The sequence below is a fragment of the Mirounga leonina genome, unplaced genomic scaffold, assembly GCF_011800145.1.
Source record: "Mirounga leonina isolate KUSES-001 unplaced genomic scaffold, KU_Mleo_1.0 Mir_168, whole genome shotgun sequence".
Classification (NCBI taxonomy): Eukaryota; Metazoa; Chordata; class Mammalia; order Carnivora; family Phocidae; genus Mirounga; species Mirounga leonina.
Genome location: NW_023270426.1, coordinates 59,520,823 through 59,544,190, shown reverse-complemented (window position 1 = coordinate 59,544,190; position 23,368 = coordinate 59,520,823). Strand labels below are relative to the sequence as shown.

The window sequence follows — 23,368 nt, the reverse complement described above, 5'->3', positions numbered from 1 at the left end:
GTGGGCTGCCCAGGGAAACATAACCCATGTCAGGTATCCCCATAGATGAGAGTTTCCCAAAGAACTCATTTAGGAAATAAACTCTTTTTTTTTTTTTTTTTTTCACCTCTATATGTCTCCTTCTCTGCTTCTCAACACTGAATGAGCCATTAAAGAGCATTTGTGAAAAGTAGAGGAGTTGGGAGGGATAGAGAAAAATGAGTGATCATGTCCTCCTTCCTCACTGCAGGCTTTGTAACCTGGTTCAGGCCCAAGCAAGAGAAGAACTTATAAAACTTCAATGGGAAGTTAAGCTTTGCTTCCCACTATCTGAGAATGAGACTCTGTTAATAATTGAAAATGAATGTGAAACATGGGGCCCACCCACAATGTCATCCTGGAGACACAAAAGAATTTTGAACAGTGCAGGTTTTTGTTTTTGTTTTTTTAAAGATTTATTTATTTATTTGAGAGAGAGAAAGAGGGAGAGAGAGAAACAGAGCATGCACATGCACAGGATGCAGGGGCAGAGGGAGAGAGAGAATCCCAAGCACCCTCTACACTGAGAGAGGAGCCCCATGTGGGACTCTTTGTGGGCTTGATATGGGGCTGGATCTCACAACTCTGAGATCATGACCTGAGCCAAAGGCAGACGCTTAACCGACTGAACCACCCAGGCATCCCATGTGTATTTTTTTTTTTTTTATAATTGTGGTAACATACCTAACATAAAATTTACCATTTTTACCATTTATTTATTTATTTATTTATTTATTTATTTATTTATTTATTTATTTTTAAAGATTTTATTTATTTATTTGAGAGAGAGAGAATGAGAAACAGAGAGCATGAGAGGGAGGAGGGTCAGAGGGAGAAGCAGACTCCGTGCCGAGCAGGGAGCCCGATGCGGGACTCGATCCCGGGACTCCAGGATCATGACCTGAGCTGAAGGCAGTTGCTTAACCAACTGAGCCACCCAGGCGCCCCCCATTTTTACCATTTTAAAGTATACAATTCAGTGGCATTTAGTACATTCACAGTGTTATGCAACCCTCACAATCACCAGAACATTTTCAGTACTCCAACAGGAAAACCTGGAGCCCTTAAGGAGTCACTTCCTATTCCTCCCCTCCCACAGCCCCTGGCAAAAACTGACCTGCTTTCTGTCTCTATGGATTTGCCTATTCTGGATATTACATATAAATGGAATCAGACGGTATGTGGCCTTTCATGTCTGGTTTCTTTCACTTAGCATAATGTTTTCAAGGTTCATCCATGTTGTAGCATATAGCAGTAGTTCATTTCTTCTTGTGGCTGAGTAATATTAAATTTTATGTATATACCACATCCTGTTTGAAGTGTAGGTACAATACATTTTGTTTGGTATGAAGTGGCACTTCATTATGGTTTTGATTTGCATTTCCCTGATGACTAATCCTGTTGAACATCTTTTCTTATGTTTGTTGACCATTTGTACATCTTCTTTGGAGGAATATCTATTTAGGTCCTTGGCCAATTTTTCTGAGAGTTTGTCTTTTTGTTACTGAGTTATGAGTTCTTCATATATTCTGTATACGAGACAAGATGTGTGATTTATAAGTATTTTCTCCTATTCTGTCGGGTTATCTTTTCAGTCTCTTGATAGTGTTCTTGATGCCCCCAAATTTTTAGTTTTAGTGAAGTCCAATGTATCTATTTTTCTTTTGTTGATTGTGCTTTTGTGTCGTATCTTTAGAAACCATTGCCAAGTCACAGATCATGAAGGTTTATTATGCCTATGCCTTTTTCTAAGGTTTTTATAGTTTTAGCTCTTTTTTTAAAAAATATTTATTTATTTGACAGAGAGAGAGCACAAGCAGGGAGACCGGGAGAGGGAGAAGCAGACTTCCCACTTAGCAGGGAGCTCAATGTGGGACTTGATCCCAGGACCCTGGGATCATGACCTGAGCCAAAGGCAGATGCTTAACTGACTGAGCCACCCAGGAGCCCCAGTTTTAGCTCTTTTATTAGGTCTTTGATCTATTTTGAGGTTTTTTGTTTTTGTGTGTGTGTGTGGTGTGAGGTAGGGATCCAACTTCATTCTTTTGTGTATGGATAGCCAGTTGTCCTATCACCATTTGTTGAAGACATTCTTTCTCTACAGAATGGTCTTGGCACCTTTGTCAAAAATCAACAGATGTACAGATTTATTTCTAAGCTCTCATTTCTATTCAATTGACATAGGTCTTTCCTCATGCCAGTACCACACTATTTTGATTAGTGCAGTTTTGGAGTAAGTTTTGAAATAGGGAAGTGTGAACTCTCCAACTTTGCCTCTCTTTTTCAAGATTATTTTGACTAGTTGGAAACCTTTGCCCTTTGTTATGTATTTTAGGATCAGCTTTTCCATTTTCTACAGAAAAGTCTGTTAGGATTTTCACAGGGATTGCATTGAAACTATAAATTGCTTTGGGGAGTACTGTTATCTTAACAGTATTAAGTCTTCTAATCCATGGACACAGGATGTCTTTCCATTTATTGATATTCTTTCATTTCTTTCAGCATCGTTTTGTAGTTTTCTGTGAGCAAGTCTTGCATCTTCTTGGTTCAATATATTCTTAAGAATTTATTCTTTTTTGGTGCTATTGTAAATGGAATTATTTTCTAAATTTTCTTTTCAGGTGTTCACTGCTAGTGTATAGAAGTATCAGAGATTTTTATGTGTTGATCTTGTATCCTGTAACTTAGTATCCTGAATTTATTAACTATAATGACAGGTGGATTCTTATATTTGCTTTGCATTCAATGTGTTTCTGTATATAATTTTGGTTGAAGTATTTATTTATTTATTTATTTTTGAAGTATTTAAAAAAATTCAGACCCTCATAAATATTTTGTTAAGATATGGAGAAGGATTTTCAATGGTTTTTCAGATAATTGTGGCTATTCATCCTTGATACTATATCAAGGCTCAATAAGTGATAGTTTCTTAAAGGTTCATTGCAATGTAGCATCTGAATCATATCAAGCATTTTTTACTTAGTCACGTTAAAATCCTTTGGCCTTACACTTCAAATGGGTCTTTTTTCTGTGCATGATTTTATAACACTGTACATTGGGAAAATATTTGGTTCTCAGAGTAATGCAGATTTTCCAAGTGTTGACACTTTTCATTTGATGATATTTGAAAAACCACTTTATTATCACCATCAATTTTTATGACACAATTCTTTCAGTTTTAGGGAGGCTATAGAAAGAGTAGTTTTCTAAAATCTAATTTTTGCTTGAGATAAAACTTGAGTTTATCAATGATAGCAAATTCTGTCTTGTTTTCCTTGAAGTAACTAACTTACTCTGTTCATTTTCAAGAAAATGACTACCATATATCTAAGTTTTATTGACCATTGTTTTTCTGCCAGTCATTCTTTCTATTAAAAGTTGTGCCCTGTGATAAAAATGGATTGTTCAGTTCCCAAATCAAACAAGGGCACAATAGTTTTTCCTCCAGATAATTGTTGTATTTTAATATGCAGTAAAAGAGCTTTATGCATATTTCCCATTTCATCAGAAGGCATAATAAAATAAATGTAGTCAAGGGTTGAGATTTAATAATCAACAAACATTCTCAAGAAAACTTTTTTTTTTTTTTAAATGAGAATATAGCATCGGGCCATAAAATGACTACTGATACATTTTGGTGCTTCTGCCTTGATTTATGCTACAGATCCAGTATGAGTGCAAATAATAACACAGTGAAGAAATAACTTCTTAGAATTAGCACAAAAATACTTTTAACCTTCAGGACTCTTTGAAGGACTCTCAGGAATTGGCAAGACCACAGTTGGACAACAGCTGGTAAAGCTATTGAAATGTCAGTTTTACAGACTGCCTCAACTTCAGAAATGTTGAAAGAAGTGGATGTTACTATTCTTATCATAATCTCCTTGATGAAATTTTTCAGTCCCTTAGCAATGCATTTGGATGTGCTCATTACACACACCCAACCAGGAACAGCAGTCCCTATGTTCAGTTCTTATGAAACTAGAATTTTAATGGCTAAAGGGCAGATACTTAGAGAGAGGTGGATATAGTTCATGGAAGGTAGGACGAGGCAGGAAGAAACAGTAATTTACTGTAAACCTTTTTGTGTATTCACATCACATTCACCTCCAGACTCTATCCCATCCAGTTGCTAAGACCAAATAAAGTAGAAGGGCTAGCATATCTATTTTACAAGACTAGTTTATGTAACAGTTTTATGGATTTTGCCTTATGAGTAACAATATTATTTTTACATGAAGAATCATTCCTTCTCAAGCTAATGCCTTCTTTTGTGTCAGCATTAATTATAAGGCCTATATAAATTGTTTTTCACAAAGCCAAGAATAACACACAAGGAATTTTCTTTTGAGGACTGGTGTAGTAAAATATTTGTCTTTCAATGAAATGAGTGAAACTATAAGGTAGAGAAATCTGTACAAGTCAAGTATTCATTTACATTATGATATGCAATAGATAACCACATCTCTAATACAACTTTAAGGACAAAGTAACAAAAGGGAAGTTAATCTAGTTCCTGTTAATACAGATTGATTCTCCTACAAAATAACAGATTAGATTTAGAATTGAAAAGTACTCTGAAGGAAAATAAGTCCTTTTCAAAACAGCACATAAAAAATGTTTCAATGTGTTTCTTCTTAACAGACTGCTCACTGATCAGCATATATCACTGCCAAACACACTATTCTGCATAGAAAGGAAGAAAGATTTCACTACTCTTGCTCCATAGCCCACCAAGTAAATCCAAGTGTGAAATACTCTTTGAAGTCAGCAGGCATTTTTTGCTTCAAATAATTCAGAAGGGATTTAGAAGCCAGATAAGATTAAAGTTTGGAAAAAAAAAAAAGGGTGGGGGGAACAATCTTAACTGTAAATAAAAGAAAACATAGTGAGGAGGGAGAAGGAAAATTTTACTTAGATCCAGTGATTGCTGAAGTGGTAAATCTCGCTTATTCAGAATTAATGGGGGAAAAGACAGACTCACTAATCAAAGTATACAAGAAGAAACCAGTGGAAAATATCTTTAAAGCCAAAATTGTGCAACCTCATAAATTTAGGTTCTTTGAAAAAATATTTTTAAACCAAGTATTTTTAATCCAAATCAGTTGGACAAATTAGACATTCTCTCTGATTCAAGGCAACCTCCCTCCTGCCTGAGTTACTGCAGTAGCTTACTCATCTCCCTGCTTCCACCCTAGCCGTCCTAAGTGATCCTTTTCAAAGGTAGATAATGTTCTCCTCTGCTCAAAACCCTCCCATGCATGGTTTCCCATCTTGTTCGGACTAAAACTGAGTCCTGGTAATGGCCTACACAGTCTCATCCAATTTAGCTCCTTCTAACTTCATCTCCTGCTGCTCTCCCACATTGTGCAATCCGCGGGAGCCCTGCTGGTCTTCTTGCTATTTCTCCAGTACACTAGGCACACTTCCTCTCGGGGACCTGGCACTTGGTTGTTCCTTCTGCCTAGCAAGTTCTCCTCCCAGGTCTCAACATGGCTCATATACTTTCTTCAGGCCTGTGTCAGTCTATCACCTTTTCAATCAGGCATCTTACTTTTTTTTTAATAAAGATATTTATTTATTTATTTGGAGAGGGAGAGAGAGTGAACACAAGCAGGCAGAGGGTCAGAGGAAGAGGGAGAAAGAGACTCACTGCTGAGCAGGGAGCCCGATGTGGGACTCAATCCCAGGACCCTGGAATCATGACCTGAGCTGAAGGCAGACGCTTAACCAACTGAGCCACCCAGGCACCCCCAACCAGGCCTTTTCCTACCCACCTTATCACAAATGCAAATCCCCCCACCCCAAACACTCCAACCTCCTTCTGTACTTAATTTTTCTCCATTCATTTATCACCATCTAGCATACTAATGTTTCATTTATTCATTTTATTTTTCTCTCTTCCACCATGAGAATGTAAGCTCCATGAGAGCATGATATGGGCCTGTTTGTTTGGGGCACATATCCCCAGTGCTAAAAATAGGGCCTTAAACACAGTCGTGTTTAACTAATTATTTGTCAATTGAATAGATGTAATTTCTGTCTATACTTTGTCAGATAAGCCCTACTTCAGTTTAGGCATATACAGCTCACTGTTCTATGATTCTTTATATGGGCATAGAAGTTTTGCTTTTGAACTTCTAGCTTGGTTTTTCAGATACTGTTGGTCAAGCTGAGGATTATCACAGAAGTGGTCTCTAAGAGGCACAGGCTAGAATGAAAAGACATTGTTACCTCTTCCATTCTCCCTTTATGCTTCCCCACCCCCTAATCTTCTTGACTCCATGAGCACAGTATTTATTTTTTATTAAGATTTTATTTATTTATTAGAGAGAGAGTGACAGAGGCAGGCAGAGGGAGAAGCAGGCTCCTCGCTGAGCAAGGAGCCCGATGTAAGACTTGATCCCAGGACTCTGGGATCATGACCTGAGCCGAAGGCAGACGCTTAACCGACTGAGCCACCCAGGTGTCCCTCCATGAGCACACTATTGAACACCTAAAAAATCTAACAGATGTCCACTATCTGGACTCTATTTTGACTTACTCTCCACTTTCAGATAATCACCTTCTGCTCGCACCCAATTCTATAGAGTGGGTCATTCTTTTAATGTTTTCTTTTGGTGAACTGAATTCTGTCTGACCATGCAGGTCTTTGGAGAAGAAGGCACAATAACAAGCAGGTTATAGCTTCTCGGGCATTCACCTGCACCAATTTACTTACGTGACCATAGTGATGGTAAAGATTATGGTAAACAAAGCATTTAAGTTACAGTCTACTTAATCCTAAACATGCAACTATTCATTTTTATATGTACCAACTACCTAGCTAATGAATTTAGGAACAGTATTTGTGAGACTAGTTTTTATCTAGCAATGTCTGTATGGATGGAGGCATTGGAATGCTTATTCTCAAATCATATTTAATATCCCTGAATTATTTACTAGCATTTATAAGCAATTCTGGAGTCTTAAAGTACCCTTGGTTTTTCTTTTATCCACATAATGGCAGAGCTGTGATTATGATAATCACTGTGTTTTAAAATCACAGGGTAAATGGCAACTAGGGAGGTCATCTCGTTCATCTCCAGGAAAACATATCTAAATCATGCAGTCTTTTTTTTTTCCCTCCAGGACTCTTCGAGAAGAGACACAATAATTTTCTCTCTATATAGATTCTCTCTATATAGGTTCAATCATGAAGATGACAGAAGAGGGGAGTTTTTTTTGGTCTCATCCCATAATACAATTTTAAATTCATTTGAGTTGAAGTATTTCCTTAGTGTACAACAGTCTTTTCCAGTTTTGCTTCTAGAAAGTAGAATTAGAAAGCAAGGTCGATAAAAGGATATAGGAAGGAGCAAAGAGTAAAAGATCAGGGATGAAGAAATCTAGCAGAGGGAAATCAAGAAAAAATGTAAAAAGAATTCAGTGTTCTGTTACCCTTTCATTTTTGATTTCCAAGGGACTTGATCTGGTTCTTTTCTCCAGGTACTCACTACTTGAATATAAAAGTACAGACTCATGAGTGATTAAGAAGAGATGGATGGTTGACTATTGGTTAAATGTAGATAAAACAAGTCCAGTTATTTAATAATGAAATGTGTGCAGTCTTAATATTGTTTAATAAAATAAAATCATGTGGTAATAAAAATTCAACCTATATAGAGAGGTCTAAGAAGAAAAGGCAGTCTTCTGCTTATTTCCCTGATACATCTCGTACTTTTCAACCACTGTTCAAAATTTCTTTAGTAATATTCCCGAAAGAAAAATTAAATGTATCTCCCTGCATAGATACATGAATGTGTAGGGGTGGGGATAGGGGATATACATTTAAAATTTTATTCCAAAGGAATAACATCATACCTCTTATATGTAACTTGCTGTTTTTTCTTTAAAACACACTTTGGAGATTTTTCCATGTGACTAGTCATGGACGCTCTATGAGGAAGGAAACTCTTTTTAAGCAGTGTATCCCCAACGCTTTGAATAAAGGTCTTGCATATACTTTTCCTCTAAAGAAAATCTGTTAGGTAAATGAATAAATAAATCAGAAAATATAGACTAACTTCATTCTTTTGAAGTTAAACATTAAAAACCTAACATTACTTTATTTAAATGTACAAGAAGTTTCTAGTCTGCTACTGCTGAACATTTAGAATATTTTCAGATTTTTGGCTATTACTGTAGGAATGCTTACATTCCTGAACACATCAAATTTTATACATATGTAGCTCTGAGTGAATCCAAGGTAATTACTTAACCATTTAATAATTCAACTGCATATTTAACTTTGATAGATATTGCCAAATAACACTCCTAGCCAGTTGCATCAATTTATACTTTCATTACAAAACTGTTTTTATTCTGGAGCAAATCACAAAACCTGAAAGTCAGTGACAGAAACACACATTCCTAGAAACTACATATTCTTTCATCTACGGCCTTTAAATGAAAACTGTGTCAGATGCGATCTCAAACTGAAAATCCTTTTGGCTTTGCTGAGCTCTGGGGACATCCTTTTTCTCAAAGACAAAGTACTTGTTCCTACTGGTCTGCTTTTTGGAACTTGGCCAAAATTCATGGCTAACTGATTCCTTTGTATATTTTAATAATAAAATATAGTTCTGTTATTGTCTTTTTATAAAAAGTTCAATAACTGCACCTTTGTTAAACATAAATAATTCAAGAACATGCAGGTATTACTGAAAAAAATATTTATAGAAAGGAACCAGTTAGCAGTGTTGTAGAAGTGCTTGAAATTCTATCACTCAGGCTCTCACATGGATTCCACCGCCTATTTATATTAAAATAAGAAAAGTAACCTACATGCAGAAAGAAGGTTGTATTCACATTAACATTCATGAAGGCTGAGCAGCTGAAGCCCTACATATCAAGTAGGGAATATATCTTTTGTCTACTGATGAGAAAATGTCTCAGTGATAAATGGTTACAGACGGGTGTCACAAGGGCAACAGCACACAGAACAGCGACAACAGACTTAAAAAAAAAAAAAAGTCTTCTCCTGCAGTTCTTTTTGTAGCATTGTGGACTGCAGTGCCTATCTCCTTAAATAAAAGAAAAAACTTGCGGTGCAGGATTCCCAACCTTTACTGAAGCACTTCCCAGCAAACGAAAACACACTCTTTGAAAGTAATTTAAAACAGAGCTTCAAGGTCTTCATGATGCATAAATATTCAGATATTCTGAAAAGTGCTCTGCACTCTGCATCCCAGCTGTTTGGGTCTAACATGTATATCATCATAAGACAGCACAGTCATCAAAGTGCGAAGTCTCCGGACGTCAACACCGGAGAAACATTAAGTACATCATTAAAACGCTTTACATCATTTACATAAATTCAAACACATGATCAACCTCATTTAGTAACTTTGAGAAAAATAATATATGAAGTCATGAGTTTATCTAACAAACTTATCTCACAGCCCCTAACAGTGACTACCAGGGACTTTCAGTTAATTTTCAAAACCAAGTGAGTTAGTGCAGCATTGGTGGTATAGTGGTGAGCATAGTTGCCTTCCAAAACCAAGTGAGTTAATTTGTAGACAGCCTCGTCTCCTTGGGAATAGGAAGCCTGAGAACCAAAGCCCAAGGGCAAACATTTCCCAGGGCCTGACTCTAGGTGGCTCACTTTCCCCACCTATAAACACAAAGACAAGCAACCGTACCCCGCCAGCCAAAGACTTCTTTCCGGTATTTTGCCTCTTCTGCAAGTCTAGAAGCTTCAGCAGGAAAACTAGTAAGCACAGCATAATTTGCTAAAACATGGACGTCAACACTGAGCTTCCGGCGTCCTTCTCCACCCTACAGAAACCTCCAGATGCAGAGCAAGAAGAAATGTACAACAGCTCCCGTCAGAAAGAACCTCCCTCCTCCCGACCCCCCACCGCCGCGTGGTTTCTAGACAGTCGGCCAGCACTGTGTGGACGAAGGACAAAGGCTCAGCGCGACCCCGGACCTCGTCCTCCGAGCTATTTCCCGGCGGATGAAGGGGTGGGGCAGAGGGGGAGGAGACAGGGGCGGGGCTGTAACTCGGAGCCCCGCCAGCGGGCCCTGAGGCATCCCTGCGCCTGCGCGCCCGGAGCGGGCCAGTGGTTGGGAAGCTCCCGGGTCTGGTCTCCACCTCGCGTCCCCGCCCTCTGCCTCCTTCCCCGCCCCTTCCCACCTCCGCCCTCCTCCTCCTCCCCCTCTCCTTCCCACCTCCGCCCACTTGACGCGATGACGCACGGCAGGTTTGCGGACGTGGCGGCGGCGCACGGCCCAGAAGGCGGAGACGTTGGCTGCGGTGGCGGCAGAGGTCGGGGGCTGCCAAAAACGGAGGGTTGGTCATGAATTTGCCCGGGACAGGAGCCGCGGCGGCGGACCTGACGGCCGGCTCCTTGTTGCGTCCCCGCTGCTAACAGAACAGGTAAAGATGGCGGCGAGAGATGGGGGGTGTCCCTGTCCGGGCCGGCGGGGTCGGGCCCCAGCTGCGCCCTCGCTGGAGGTGGCTGGGAGCCCTCGGCCGCAGGTGTAGCGGGGGCGGCCGGGCAGGGCTCGGATCCCGGCCTGCATGGAGGAGACCCCGAGGCGGGAAGACCTTCGCGACCAAGCCCACTGAAGCCCCTCGTTACAGTCTCGGGGAAACTGAGCCTCAGAGGAAGGACTCCTACCTGCCAGATTCCCAGATCAGCGCATTTACAACCTGAGCACTATGTTTTCCCCACAACTTATTGTTTGTGTTGAATAAATGCTGACGGCTTCTCGTCAGCACTGTCCACCATGTGATGGTGTAACATAAAAACCCGAGATCTTTGCAGGGAGTAAACAGGGAAATGAAAAAAACTAGGTGTGTGGAATAGAGAGGGAGAGAATTTAAGTTTTTAAAAACTGAATTGGCCCTGGCGGATACAGTCCCTGTGAGACTGTCTCAGTGCTGAACTAGCTTGTGCCCTATGGCCCTTTTATTGCTCTTGCTTAAGGAAAGGCAAAGCGAAACACCCAACAACTGTTCCTGCAAATTATGAAGGTGTTTGGGAAACCATTTTCAGTTTCAGTTTTCAGTCATCATCAGAGTGAGCTGATGAACGCCTTAACAACGTATCCATTGGTAATTTTTGCGACTCTTTGTAATCTAGATAGCATGCAAGCTTTTTTCAGTTTTCTTAAGAGGGGATTCATGCTTTTTTTCCTACTCTAAGAATTAAGATAGGTTGAAGAAAATTGAGCCAGATGACTTGAATACAATGTACTTTCTAATCTGTATGGTTGGCTTAGATAATTAATTATCTGCTTGAGTCTAGCTTTCCACTTTGACTGGAGGCACAACCAATTCTTGATTATTCAAAAACAATATCCAGCTTGTGGTATTCTTCTGCCTCCATTTCATTACACAGGAGAGTGAAAAGATAGTGAGATGAAGTTCTAGTCTTTTAAGTATTATTTAGCAATGTACCATGGAGAAGGTTTGACATAAATACGTGAAATGGCTTTGGGCATTGATCAGTGAATTTCAGCTGTTCTAAGCCAGTTTGGGATTCTAAGAACAAATTATTAGAATAGGGAAAAAAGTCTAAATGGGTCAGTATAGCCACATGTAAATTGCTGTATATTGAGTGGTTCTTAACTTTTAAAAACCTGGACCCCTTCTGAGAACAGGAAAACAAATACCCCCCCCCCCCCAGAAAAATGTACATAAGTATAAAATTTTGCCCACAACTCCACAGGATTCACAGACATTTCCTACACTAAAAACACAAGATAGAAAAGACTTGGTTAAGTAAGTGGAAATAAAACTGTTAGCTATTTTAGGTGAAGGTGAGATACTTTTTCAACTTTTTGAGAATTAAAAATAAAGCATCTTTAATTTATTATGGTATTAAAACAAGATTAGCCTTTAAACTTGTTAGAGTTGTCACTTGGTTAGAACTCCATGAAGGAATAGGTGTGACCAGGACTTCAAAACTGCTTTAGAGATGAAAAATGTGAAGGGGCCCCTGCGTGGTTCAGTCGGTTAAGCGTCTGCCTTCGGCTCAGGTCATGATCACAGGGTCCTGGGATCGAGCCCCACATCTCGGGCTCCGTGCTCGGCAGGGAGCCTGCTTCTTCCTCTCCCTCTGCCTGACTGCCTACTTGTGATCTCTCTCTCTCTGTCAAATAAATAAAATCTTTAGAGATGAAAAATGTGGATAGCTTTCTTTAGTTTGGTGGCTGTGAATTGAGGAATCACAGTTCATGGTAATAAATAGTAGCACCATAGGGGGTGGGGATGGGCGAAATAGTCTGCTTAATATATAGTTATTAGTTATCTATGTTATCCTAATAGAAAAACCCTTGAGTTTTTAAAGCATTGCAAGTGTTGCTGTAGAGCAGGGTCAGAAACTGGTTTTCAGGGGTTGGATTCAATGATATGAAATAGTCCATAAATTATATACGTATGTGCCTACACGCAGAACGTAATCTGTTGTCATCCATATTACAAATTCAGACTTTTGGGGGGTTTATGTTTGTTTTCTCTTTTTCACTCTTTTCAGTTGTAAATGTATTTGTAGCATTTACAACTGAACTAAGTCCTTCTTTAAGACACCATTTGAGGGACGCCTGGGTGGGTGGTTCAGTCAGTTAAGCAGACTGCCTTCGGCTCAGGTCATGATCCCAGGGTCCTGGGATCGAGTCCTGCATTGGGCTCCTTGTTCAGTGGAGAGCTTGCTTCTCCCTCTGCCTGCTGCTCCCCCTGCTTGTGCGCTCTCTCTCTGACAAATAAAATCTTAAAAAAAAAGATGCCATTTGGGCTTGTCTTCCATTACACAGTGTTTTGATGGTTTCTTCCTCTTCTGTATATCTCTTTCTAGCTTCTTTGCAGGCTGATTTTCCTTCACTCAGATACCAAATGTAGCAGTTCTTCAAGGCTCGGTCTTGGCCCCTTATTCTGTACTTTCTTTAGGTAATCTCATCTATACCAACACAGTTTGTTTCTACCTATGCACGTGAACCATGAAATTATATTTCTAACCCTTTCTGAATTTGACTATATAACCCATTTGGCTATTTGACATTCTTTGGGGCTCTCTTAGAGGAATTTATAATCATAGTCCAGCACCCCTCCCCCCGCTTTTCTTCCAGTGTTCCATATTTTAGAGAATGGCATCACCATTTACTCAGTGATGCAAATCAGAAATCTTGACATGATCCTTAACTTCCTACCTCTCTTCATATCTAAGTCACAGTATGAAGTCTTATCTCCAGAATGCCTTTTAGTACTTGTCTACTTCTTTCCATCTTTCTCAATAACTGAAAGCAATCTACTATCCTTTCTTATGTAAACAATTAATATGAAGCTAGCACTGGGAATGTGGAATTAGTTTTTATATGTTTTTGTTTTGTTTGTTTTTAATGAGAACAGGTCAACTTGAAGGTGAGTGGAGAGTGCATAAGTAAACAAAAAGTATTCATTGATGTATGCTTTTAACTTAAGTCAGTGTTCAGTCTTAGAGTGTCTTTTCTAAAGTAGAAATGAATGTAGTGACCTAAAATCTCTTAAGTCTTTATGGACCATAAATTGAGTTGGATGAGGACTTTGATAAAGGTTAGTGAAAAGCATCTAAGGAATAAGAATCCCTGGTTGAGGGCAAAATTATGACCTACATAGAAGGCACATACTGTACTAAATATAAATACTGAGGTAAAAAAAAATAAGTCAGTGTGATGCAGGGAGGTAGAGAGGTAGTACAAAAGATATTTTAATCCCACATGCACTTAAAATGCAGAACAAGCCAGAATATTTGGATTCATTAAAGTGCTGTGTTTGTACATATAAAACATATACTTTGAGTCCATTAGAACTATAAATTGTACATATACAATCACAGGTTTTTAATACATAATACAAAAATATTTCCTAATTTTATTCATATACTCAGGATAAGTGGAGCTTAGTTTTTTGACCTTAAAAAAAATAGCAATTTACTTTTGTGAAAATGTTTATCACCTCCACGTTTTGTGATATATGGTCTATAAGAATGGATTTCCTCTTCCTCCTGTCCCATTGTCTCTGCCACCAGATACATTAATTGTACTTTAACATCTGTAAAACTTTAACCTAAATTTTTAAATAACTAAAATCTTTTTTTTTTTTTTTAAGTGTCCTGAATATAAGATTCGTGTAACTCAGGTAAATGGATCAGGTACATTCCAAAGTTTTCTTCTTTCCTCCTCAGATTTTGACATGGCAGGGAGACATCAGAATCGTAGTTTTCCTCTTCCAGGAGTTCATTCAAGTGGTCAAGTACATGCGTTTGGAAATTGTACAGACAGTGATGTGTTGGAGGAGGATGCTGAAGTGTATGAGCTTCGATCCAGAGGAAAAGAGAAAATCCGAAGAAGTACATCAAGAGATAGACTTGATGACATTATAGTATTAACAAAAGATATACAGGAAGGAGATACTTTAAATGCAATAGCCCTTCAGTACTGTTGTACGGTAAGTTTTCACTTGATTTTGCATAATGCTGTCCAAAATAATTTGTTCATTAGCACAAACTGAAATAAGTTCTGTGCTCTTTTATCTTCTTTTTCCTTTTCTTTCCATAGAAATCTGTGTTATGTTGGTAGCTGTTAACTTTTTACACTTTTAAGTGAATACTTGAATTTCTGTTTATTTCTAAATCCATGATTCTGTTTTTAGTATTGAAAAGATGCAAATGTGTTATCTTTCTCCTTACTCAAGTTGTAAGAGAATATAGAAATACATAAAGAAAATTTTTCTCTGCCTCAACTTCCTGAAATAACACACTTTGGTGTGTTTCTTTCCATACCTTTTTGGTGCTTATAAAAACACTGTACATATGGGGTGCCTGGGGGGCTCAGTCAGTTAAGCATCTGCCTTTGGCTTTGGTCATGATCTCAGAGTCCTGGGACTGGGACTACCCTGCAACGGGCTCCCTGCTCGGGGGAGTCTGCTTCTCCCTCCCCCTTTGCCTCTCCCCCTGCCTGTGCTCTCTCATGCTCTCTCTCTCTGTCAAATAAATAAAATCTTTAAAAAAAATATATACATATGATACATAAATATATATTATATATAAAATACTTGGGGTGTTGGTGATTTTGTTATCTTTTTTAAAAGATTTTATTTATTTGAGAGAGAGACAGAGCATGAGCAGGGGGCAGGAGGCAGAGGGAGAACCGACTGAGCCACCCAGGCACCCCTGGTGATTTTGTTTTTAAAAATTGGTTTAGGGGCTTCTGGGTGGCTCAGATGATTGAGCATCTGCCTTCAGCTCAGGTCATGATCTCCAGATCCTGGGATTGAGCCCCGTATGCTCCCTGCTCAGCGGGGGAGTCTGCTTCTCTCTCTCCCTCTGCCTCTCCCCCGCTTGTGCTCTCTCTCTCTCAGATGAATAGATAAAATCTTAAAAAAAATGAAAAAAACAAAATAAAAATTTGTTTATACTATGCCTATTATGCTTCAAGTTGCCTTTTTCATTTTCTTAGCATATCATGGACATCCCTCATTGTCTTACAGATCTAACTCATTTTATATAGCTATCTAGTATTGCATAGTATGGATGTGCCATAATTATTAAGCGGTTCTCCTATCACATAGTCAGGATTTTCTCCCACGTTTTGAAGTGTGTGGTGAATATCATCACAACTATATCTTTAAATGGTGGTACCTTTATTTCTGTGGAATAGATTCCCAAAAGCAGGACTGATAGATAAAAGGAAAGGTATATTTTTTATTTTAATAATATTAAACTCTGTTTAAACCCGTTTTATATCTGTATCACTATGTCTGTCTTGCCTCCTTAGCATGGAATCTTTTCATGTGAACACATTGATCTGGAAACTGTTAGAACATTTTTTCAAACTTTTTGTTCTCATACTTCCAATCGAATTTTGAAATGTATGTATTGTGTATCTCCTTGCACATTTTAAAGTGAGCTTAAATACTTCCTAATGACTTAAAGGATATAATTTCCAGAACGTTGTCAATATTGATATTTAAAAATATGACTGTTAGAATACTCTTTCTATGCACTAAAAAAAAAAAAAAAATTTATTTATTTTAGAGCACACGAGTGGGGGGAGGGGCGGTGGAGGAGGCTACAGGGAGAACCTTCAGCCTTGCCTCTGAATGGAGCTCAGAGCCTGAAGCTGGACATGGGGCTCTATCTCATGACCCATGAGATCATGACCTGCGCCAAAAGCAAGAGTCAGATGTTCAACTGACTGAGCCACCCAGGTGCCCCATATGCGCTTTTTTAAGAGTGTGAAATTTTTATCTTTCCTTTTTCTCTTTGATTAATATTTTCATCCTCCCCCACAGTCTTTTATGTTTTTGTACTTGAAAACCTTTTATTGGTTACCTATTATAGTTCTCTGCAATAGAAACATATATATTTATAAATTTATTTATACAAATATGTGTAAATTTAAATTGAATTTTAAAAAATTTCCTGTGACCATGAAGTTCTGTGTATTATTTCTCTCTGAATAATTACTGCACTTCAGTTGATCAAAACAGATAACGACAAATTTTTATTTAAAAATTTAATTAAGTATTTTATTGAAACACATTTCTTGATGAGGTAAGAAGAGCTGGATTTGAGGTTTTTTTTTTTTTTGCAACTTGTTCAAGTATGGCAACACTATTATTAGGTCATAATGTGTAATAACCACGCGTGTAAATAACCATGTGAATACATGTTGGTAGAGACGTTACAGAATGTGCTTTAGAAAGTAGAGAAATAAGTTACAGAATGTGCTTTAGAAAGTTGATAGAAAGTAATCAAGATTTAAAAATTAGGGGGAAAGCTAAAATTATTAAGGTGGAGGTCCAAGAGAAGAGTGTGGTCAAGTAGCTTTGTTAGAGAAAGACATGGGTTTTCCTTAAAGAACCTGATACATTGTCTTAGAAAAAGAGAAATTTGAAATGCCATCTGAATGATTAAAAATAGGTCATATTTCCAATGAGGTGAAAAGGAAAAAGTATATGACTGTATGAGTATATGAGGAGAAAGGTATACGACAGTGATGTGGAAGGAGAAAATAAGGGGAACAACAGACGAAATTTAATAGGTGTTCCACAAATGAGTGGCATAGACTAATGGGAAGAAGCACATTGAGATAACTGAGGAGAAGTTTGATCTATATAGTAAGAACACCATTATAAAGTTTTAAGGAGTGCTACAAAATGGTAGGGAAACCTGCTGGTGAGTTGGAGGGGACCCAATAAAGAAGTTAGTGGAATAATTCAAGTGAAGATGATCAGGGTTTAGACTAAAATATGTGTAGTAAGGCTAGAGAAGTTTACAGAAAATCATTTGGGGGTATTCACAAAATGTATCAGCTGATACCTCATTTAAAATGAAGAATGATGAAAGGGCGGTTAGCTTAGCATTAGAGGAAAGAAAGCATTGTCCACAGTAGGGAAAATTGATAGAATAGAGTTAGGGAGTTAAGCAGTGCTCCCTTTTGCCAGGAGCTCAACCAGCAAAAAGGATGATCCTTACAAAAGGATTTATCACTTTAAAAATCGAGTACTTAGTGCTGTTTTTTTCTTATAAATACTTAGTTTTAAAAATTATTAAAAATATGCCTGTCATAAAACAGTGACAAGAGGATAGAAGGTCCAAGGTTGGAATCCCAAATGCAACCAAGGAAGTTAGTATAAAAGAAAATATAGGGATATTCAGAGTGAGAACCGAGATAGACTACTAAAACTTGGAAGCCTGGTTCAGAAAGAGTATGGAGTAGTTATTAGTCAGAATAGACAATACCAAACAAATGAACATTTGAAGAGAATAGGGTCAGACTTTGGGGTTTGTCAATGACTCTTCATTTGCCTTAAGAAAAAAACAGTCTTGAGGTTGTAAAACTTGAAAGCACCCTTTTTCTTTACTGTCTCATCTAGTTACTCCTTAGCCCTCTCTCCATCCCTCTCCCACACATACACTTCCAGGGAACTGATTTTTCCAGGAATTCTCATTCTTCAGTGGACTTGATCAGAAATCTGCAGTTGATCAGTTCACCACTCCTAAAAACCCTCTTTGTTTGATCTCCTTGATTTTGCATCTTTCTGATTTTTCTGCTAGTAATATTTAATTATACCAAATATATTAAATATAAATATTAAATATTAAATGTTATAGCTTTTATAACACTGTATATCGCTATTCTAAGTGTTCATGTGTTTTAATTTATTAATCTTTGCAAAATCCTATATGATAGGTAGTGTTACTACTGTCATTTTACATATGTGAAAATTGAATTGCAGAGAGGTTAAATAACTTGCCCCAAATCATATAGCTTGAAAATTGTCAGAGTTGTCCTTCAAACCCAGATAGTCCATACTTTTAACCACCATCATATACTGCTTTCTTGGCCACTCTTTTTTTTTCTTTTTCCTTTTTTAATTTTATTTTAAAGTAATCTCTATACCCAACATGGGGCTCGAACTCACTTTCCTGATTAAACCAGCCAGGCGCCCCTTAGCCACTCTTTCTTAATTTCTTTTGTAGATTCTCTTATTCAATATACCCCTCAAATGTTGGCATTTCTCAGAGATCTTTCATATGTCACCTTTTTCTCCCAGCCTTTTTTAGAGAATCTGTCTACTCTTGTGACTTCAATTACCATTTTTGCTGGTAATCCACAAATCTATATTTCTACCTGAGATCATTCTTCCAAATTTCAGACATACCTGTTAACTGTCTGTTGGATAGCTTCCACTTAGATATTTCAGTCACCTCAAAGTCAACATGTATAAAATCTGTGTTTATTTTCTTTTCTCCCTCCAGAGTGTTCCATATCTTAAGAAATGATATCATTATCCATTGAGTTGACCAAGCCAGAAAAGTTTTATCCTTAGACTCACTTTGCCTCTCTGACATCAATCAGGTGATAAATGATCAGGGCTTAGGTTAAAGCATTGATAGAAATCAAGAATGGGACTGATTACTTAAAGATGGTGGGAGAGCTTATCATTATAATTGGTAATCTGAGGAACACTCCCATGCTCTCCCTCTTGACAGTGGCAGATGGATAGGATACACAGACAGGTTGAGGACCGTATAATCTATAGGGAAGGCTTATAAATAATGACCGATCTTGGGAGTAATTGAACAGTGCATGAACACTGAGAAGTTCGGAAAAAATATCATCAGAAGGCAAATGAGGGAGATAAATTATGTTACCAATTCTAAGGTGCATGTTTTTTTTCACACATTTTAACATCTTTGAAATTGGAGTGGTGGTATTCTCAATATTTGGTGTTTTTGGTTTTTTTTTTCCCCCCTTAATGATATGTAAAATAATGGCACATCTTAGAATTGATGGCATCTGAGTTTTGATAAAATACGGTAGGTTTAGTTGGGTAAGTTGACATTTGCCTACACTTTAATTGCCAGACTGGAAGAAAGAACATAAATATTTGTAATCGTTCCTTCTTCCCAAATTGTTTACAAACAACAGAAAGCGTGATATTTGTGCATGATGTACAAAGAGAAATATCAGAGGATCCCAGAATCTACTTAAATACCTAACATTAGTGTTAATAATACATGGGTGATAGTAAAAAGTAATTAGTGATTTCTCAAGACTGGTAGATCAAAAAGTGATGTAGAACTGTCATCCACAAAATAAAATCTCTCTGGGTGTGATAACTTATACTGCTAATAACTAAGCTCAACTTTTTTTCCCCCTTCCAAAAGTAACTGGGATGAGTGACTATTACCTCTGTTTTGATGGAGAATTCAGTTGAATGTTGCTTTATTTTTTTTTTTTTAACAGGTAGCAGATATCAAGAGGGTTAACAATCTCATCAGCGACCAAGACTTTTTTGCCCTTAGGTCTATCAAAATTCCAGTTAAAAAGTTTAGTTCATTGACTGAAACACTTTATCCTCCAAAAGGAAGACAGGCTTCACGTCCTTCATCTGTTCAGTATGTTCCAGAACAACAGGAAATTTTGCCAGCTAATGATTCTCTTTCTTCCACTGAGTCAGCTGATAACTTTTTAAAAGAAGTAGATCGAGACATAGAACAAATAGTAAAATGTACAGACACCAAAAGAGAGAACCTTAATGAGGTGGTATCTGCTTTAACAGCACAACAAATACGTTTTGAACCTGATAACAAAAACATTCAACGTAAGGATCCTTATTATGGAGCAGACTGGGGAATAGGGTGGTGGACAGCTGTAGTGATAATGTTGATAGTAGGTATAATAACGCCAGTATTTTATTTGCTGTATTATGAAATTTTAGCTAAAGTGGATGTTAGTCACCATTCAACAATGGATTCTTCACATTTGCATTCAGAAGTGACACCCCCATCACAACAGAGAGAAGTGGAAAATGGAATTGGTCCAACTAAAGGAATACCCTTTGGCCAACATGATCATAAACTATATCGTCAAGATTCTCAGTCACCTGCTGCTCAACACAAAACATAGCAGTTAGCTCATAATTACAGTGTTAATGATCATGTGTATCTGGAGTGTGGTGAATCAGTTACATTCAATAACCACTTTAAAGGCAGAAGTTAGGGAGACTGAAGATGCTCTTGTTTTTCACCCTTCTTTTTGGAGCCAGTTGCAAATAGATTGAGTGTAAATTCCTACAGTTGCTAGTTGTTGATATTGAGATTTGTAAATCCATATCTTGTATCAGTGCTTAAAGCAAAAATGAATTTAAATATGGGTCTAGGAAGTTCTTAACTTGGAAAATGCATCATTTTTCTTACTCAAGCCTGGTTATGTTTAAATTTTATTTTTCAAGTAATTATTTTTTGGTTTAAGGTTATTGTTAAATATATTAAGCAAAATAAAATTTATAAGCCCCCAAAATAATGTGTTATGGTTAGGAAGTTGCCATTTGGTCACTAGAACACTGGATTAGGTCAAGACCTAAAAGTAATCTTTGTCTCTTAAAGCTCGCTGCCTCTGCTTCTGTTTTTTAAGTGATTATATTTGCCTCTTATTTGAAAGCACCTTTGTAATTCTTTAATGAAAAGTGTTATATGAATTGCATTATTTAGGAAATAAATCCCTACATACTGTGATAATTTGTTGCTGTGTTACATGCAGTAACATGCCTTAATTACATTTAATGCCTTATAATACTACTTTATGTAAGCTAATACAATTTTTAGAATTAAAATTAAGGATTATTTCAGATGGTCCAATTTATATGGCCTAGGCCATATAAATTCGTCTCCACCTTCACTATCAAGTAAAACTTCATAGGGTTAAAACAGATTTTTGGCTGCCTCAGGTCTATTGGAGAAAGTGGTTCATTAAGCAAAAGCAAAGGTACAAGAGACCTTTTGTATTAACACTAACAGACAAATTATTTATTGATCCGTTAACCTATATTTTTCAAAGAGAAAATGTCCAACTTAGACCTTTTTTTCCCCTCTGAACTATAGCATCAGATTGGGGAACAGAGCCACAGGTGTGTGGATCAGCCAAAAGTGCTTGATAGTGCTACTTCCTAAGATTTGCTGGGGATCAGACAGTCTGGCTAAATAAGCATCATTTGCATACTGATTTCCATCATTTAATTTCTTCAAGTATGTGTTTTAAAAATGTAACCAAATGATTCATTAGAAGAAAGATTTGGTAGAGTCTGGATTGCCTGTTTGTGTATAATAAAGTATGTACCTTAAGTTATATAATATCACCTCATTTTCTGGGCATTATTTCCTAATTTTTAATGTTTCAGGTTTTGATCAGTCATTTTGTATTTCCAACTCCAATATTGATTTAATAAAAAGGGGGGGGATGAATAAGTACATATGGTAAATGAGGTTTCATGTATACTTTCAGGAGCAAAGTATAAGAAACAGGACAAAGAAGTCAAACATTAAAGCCCTTGCATGTATCAGAGGACCTTAGACAATTAATGAAAAGTGTTAATATGGAAGTTGTAGCAAAATCATATTTTGAGTAACTCTTTTAGTTTGGAATTCTAAAAATTGTTTTAATGTGCCTTGGCATGTTGGAAAAAAGGTATGATGATTCTAATTTACACTCAGTGTTAACTTGGTCAGTTTACATTGTATTTATTATGCCTGCTGAAAAATCAAGTTTTAGGGAAGGAAAATGATTGGATTATTTTAGGGTAGAATGAAGAACTTTGTTTACATCAAATTGATGAAATTACAGTCAGTGATTCCTTTTTGCTAGTGCTACTTTGAAATTGTGATAGGTCTGATTTCCAAAATAAGTAACTTAAAGTAGTGAAGTGTACTATGTATTTGATTAAAAACCATTTTTGTCTTGCAGTGCGTCCTCTTTTGCAAAGGAAATATATCCTTATGACACAATCAGGCAGTTTCCTTTTTCTATATATTTGAATTCTATATATATGTCATATATATAGAATTTTAGATTCTAATCTTTAATGGTCATTTAAAAAAAAATTTTCCTAAGCATTTAATAGATCTAGAATAATTTTACCTTTTAAAAAGTACTAATATACATCAAAATTTGTAGCAAATAATTACTTTGTAAAACTTAATAATATTGAGTTATTATTTGATATTGTGCATTTTAAATATGTTGAAACCCTTATTTGAATTTACTTGGATGCTTTACATTAGAAGGTATATATGTTATATATATGCTAACAATTGTGAATCATTGCATTTGGTTCACTTAAAAACGTGGCTTTGTAAGTGAAGAAAAATTTGCTATTTTTAGGGCAGATTATTTTTTTTAACGATGGGTACAAATGGTTAAGGTTGTTTTGAACTATTGAATGCCATTTAAAGTTTTTGCCATCCTACTCCTAGAAAATTATGGGATTCATCTCTTCAAAAGATAGGGTAAAATGGATTATATAGTCTGCTGACCACATTAGAATTAGAAAGAAGACTAATGTTAAATGAACTTTTCCAAAGGACTTTGTGTTTTTTAAAGCTTTTCTTTTTCTGAACTCGCTTGTTCAGCAAAAATTCTTTAAATGACCCACTACTTACTAATTAGTTCTTTTTAAGGTATCTATTTCTAAAATTACCTAGTTGGGAATATGAAGGATGTTTCAGAAATATCATGAAGCAAGGATCCAGTCAAAGCGTTACAGGGTAAAGGTAGAGTTTTTAGAAGTCTGTTATTTAAATGGTGCGTTATGATCAGTATCATTCTTATTTTGAATTACAACAGCGTTGCTCAGGAAATCAGTATTTTTCTTCTAAGTATGTGCATATTGCACTGTTATATCATAGAAATATCTGAATGCTTTATTTAATTCTTTTTATGTATGCAGATACTATAAATCTTTTGTATAATGTATTTTATACAAAGGCAAAATGGAATTGTAGAACATTGTTAGCATGTACATCTGTAAAACTGG

The 23,368-nt window shown here is 36.9% G+C and overlaps 2 protein-coding genes across 2 annotated transcripts in view; one reads left to right on the top strand and one right to left on the bottom strand.

Moving 5' to 3' along the window:
• ADGRV1 (adhesion G protein-coupled receptor V1) overlaps positions 1–23,368 on the bottom strand; it is a 556,689-nt gene that overhangs the window by 524,223 nt on the left and 9,098 nt on the right. The gene's annotated exons all lie outside the window — the stretch shown is intronic.
• LYSMD3 (LysM domain containing 3) lies at positions 10,257–22,006 on the top strand. Its single transcript, XM_035014840.1, has 3 exons — positions 10,257–10,444; positions 14,232–14,494; positions 19,804–22,006. Exons 2-3 carry the CDS (start codon positions 14,240–14,242, stop codon positions 20,464–20,466), a joined length of 918 nt encoding a protein of 305 aa, XP_034870731.1. The 5' UTR covers positions 10,257–10,444; positions 14,232–14,239; the 3' UTR covers positions 20,467–22,006.

Coding starts and splice junctions, on each gene's coding strand:
- LYSMD3 (XM_035014840.1), top strand. CDS start 14,240: ATGGCAGGGAGACATCAGAATCGTAGTTTTCCTCTTCCAGGAGTTCAT. Junction 14,495..19,803: donor CCCTTCAGTACTGTTGTACG/GTAAGTTTTCAC, acceptor TTTTTTTAACAG/GTAGCAGATATCAAGAGGGT.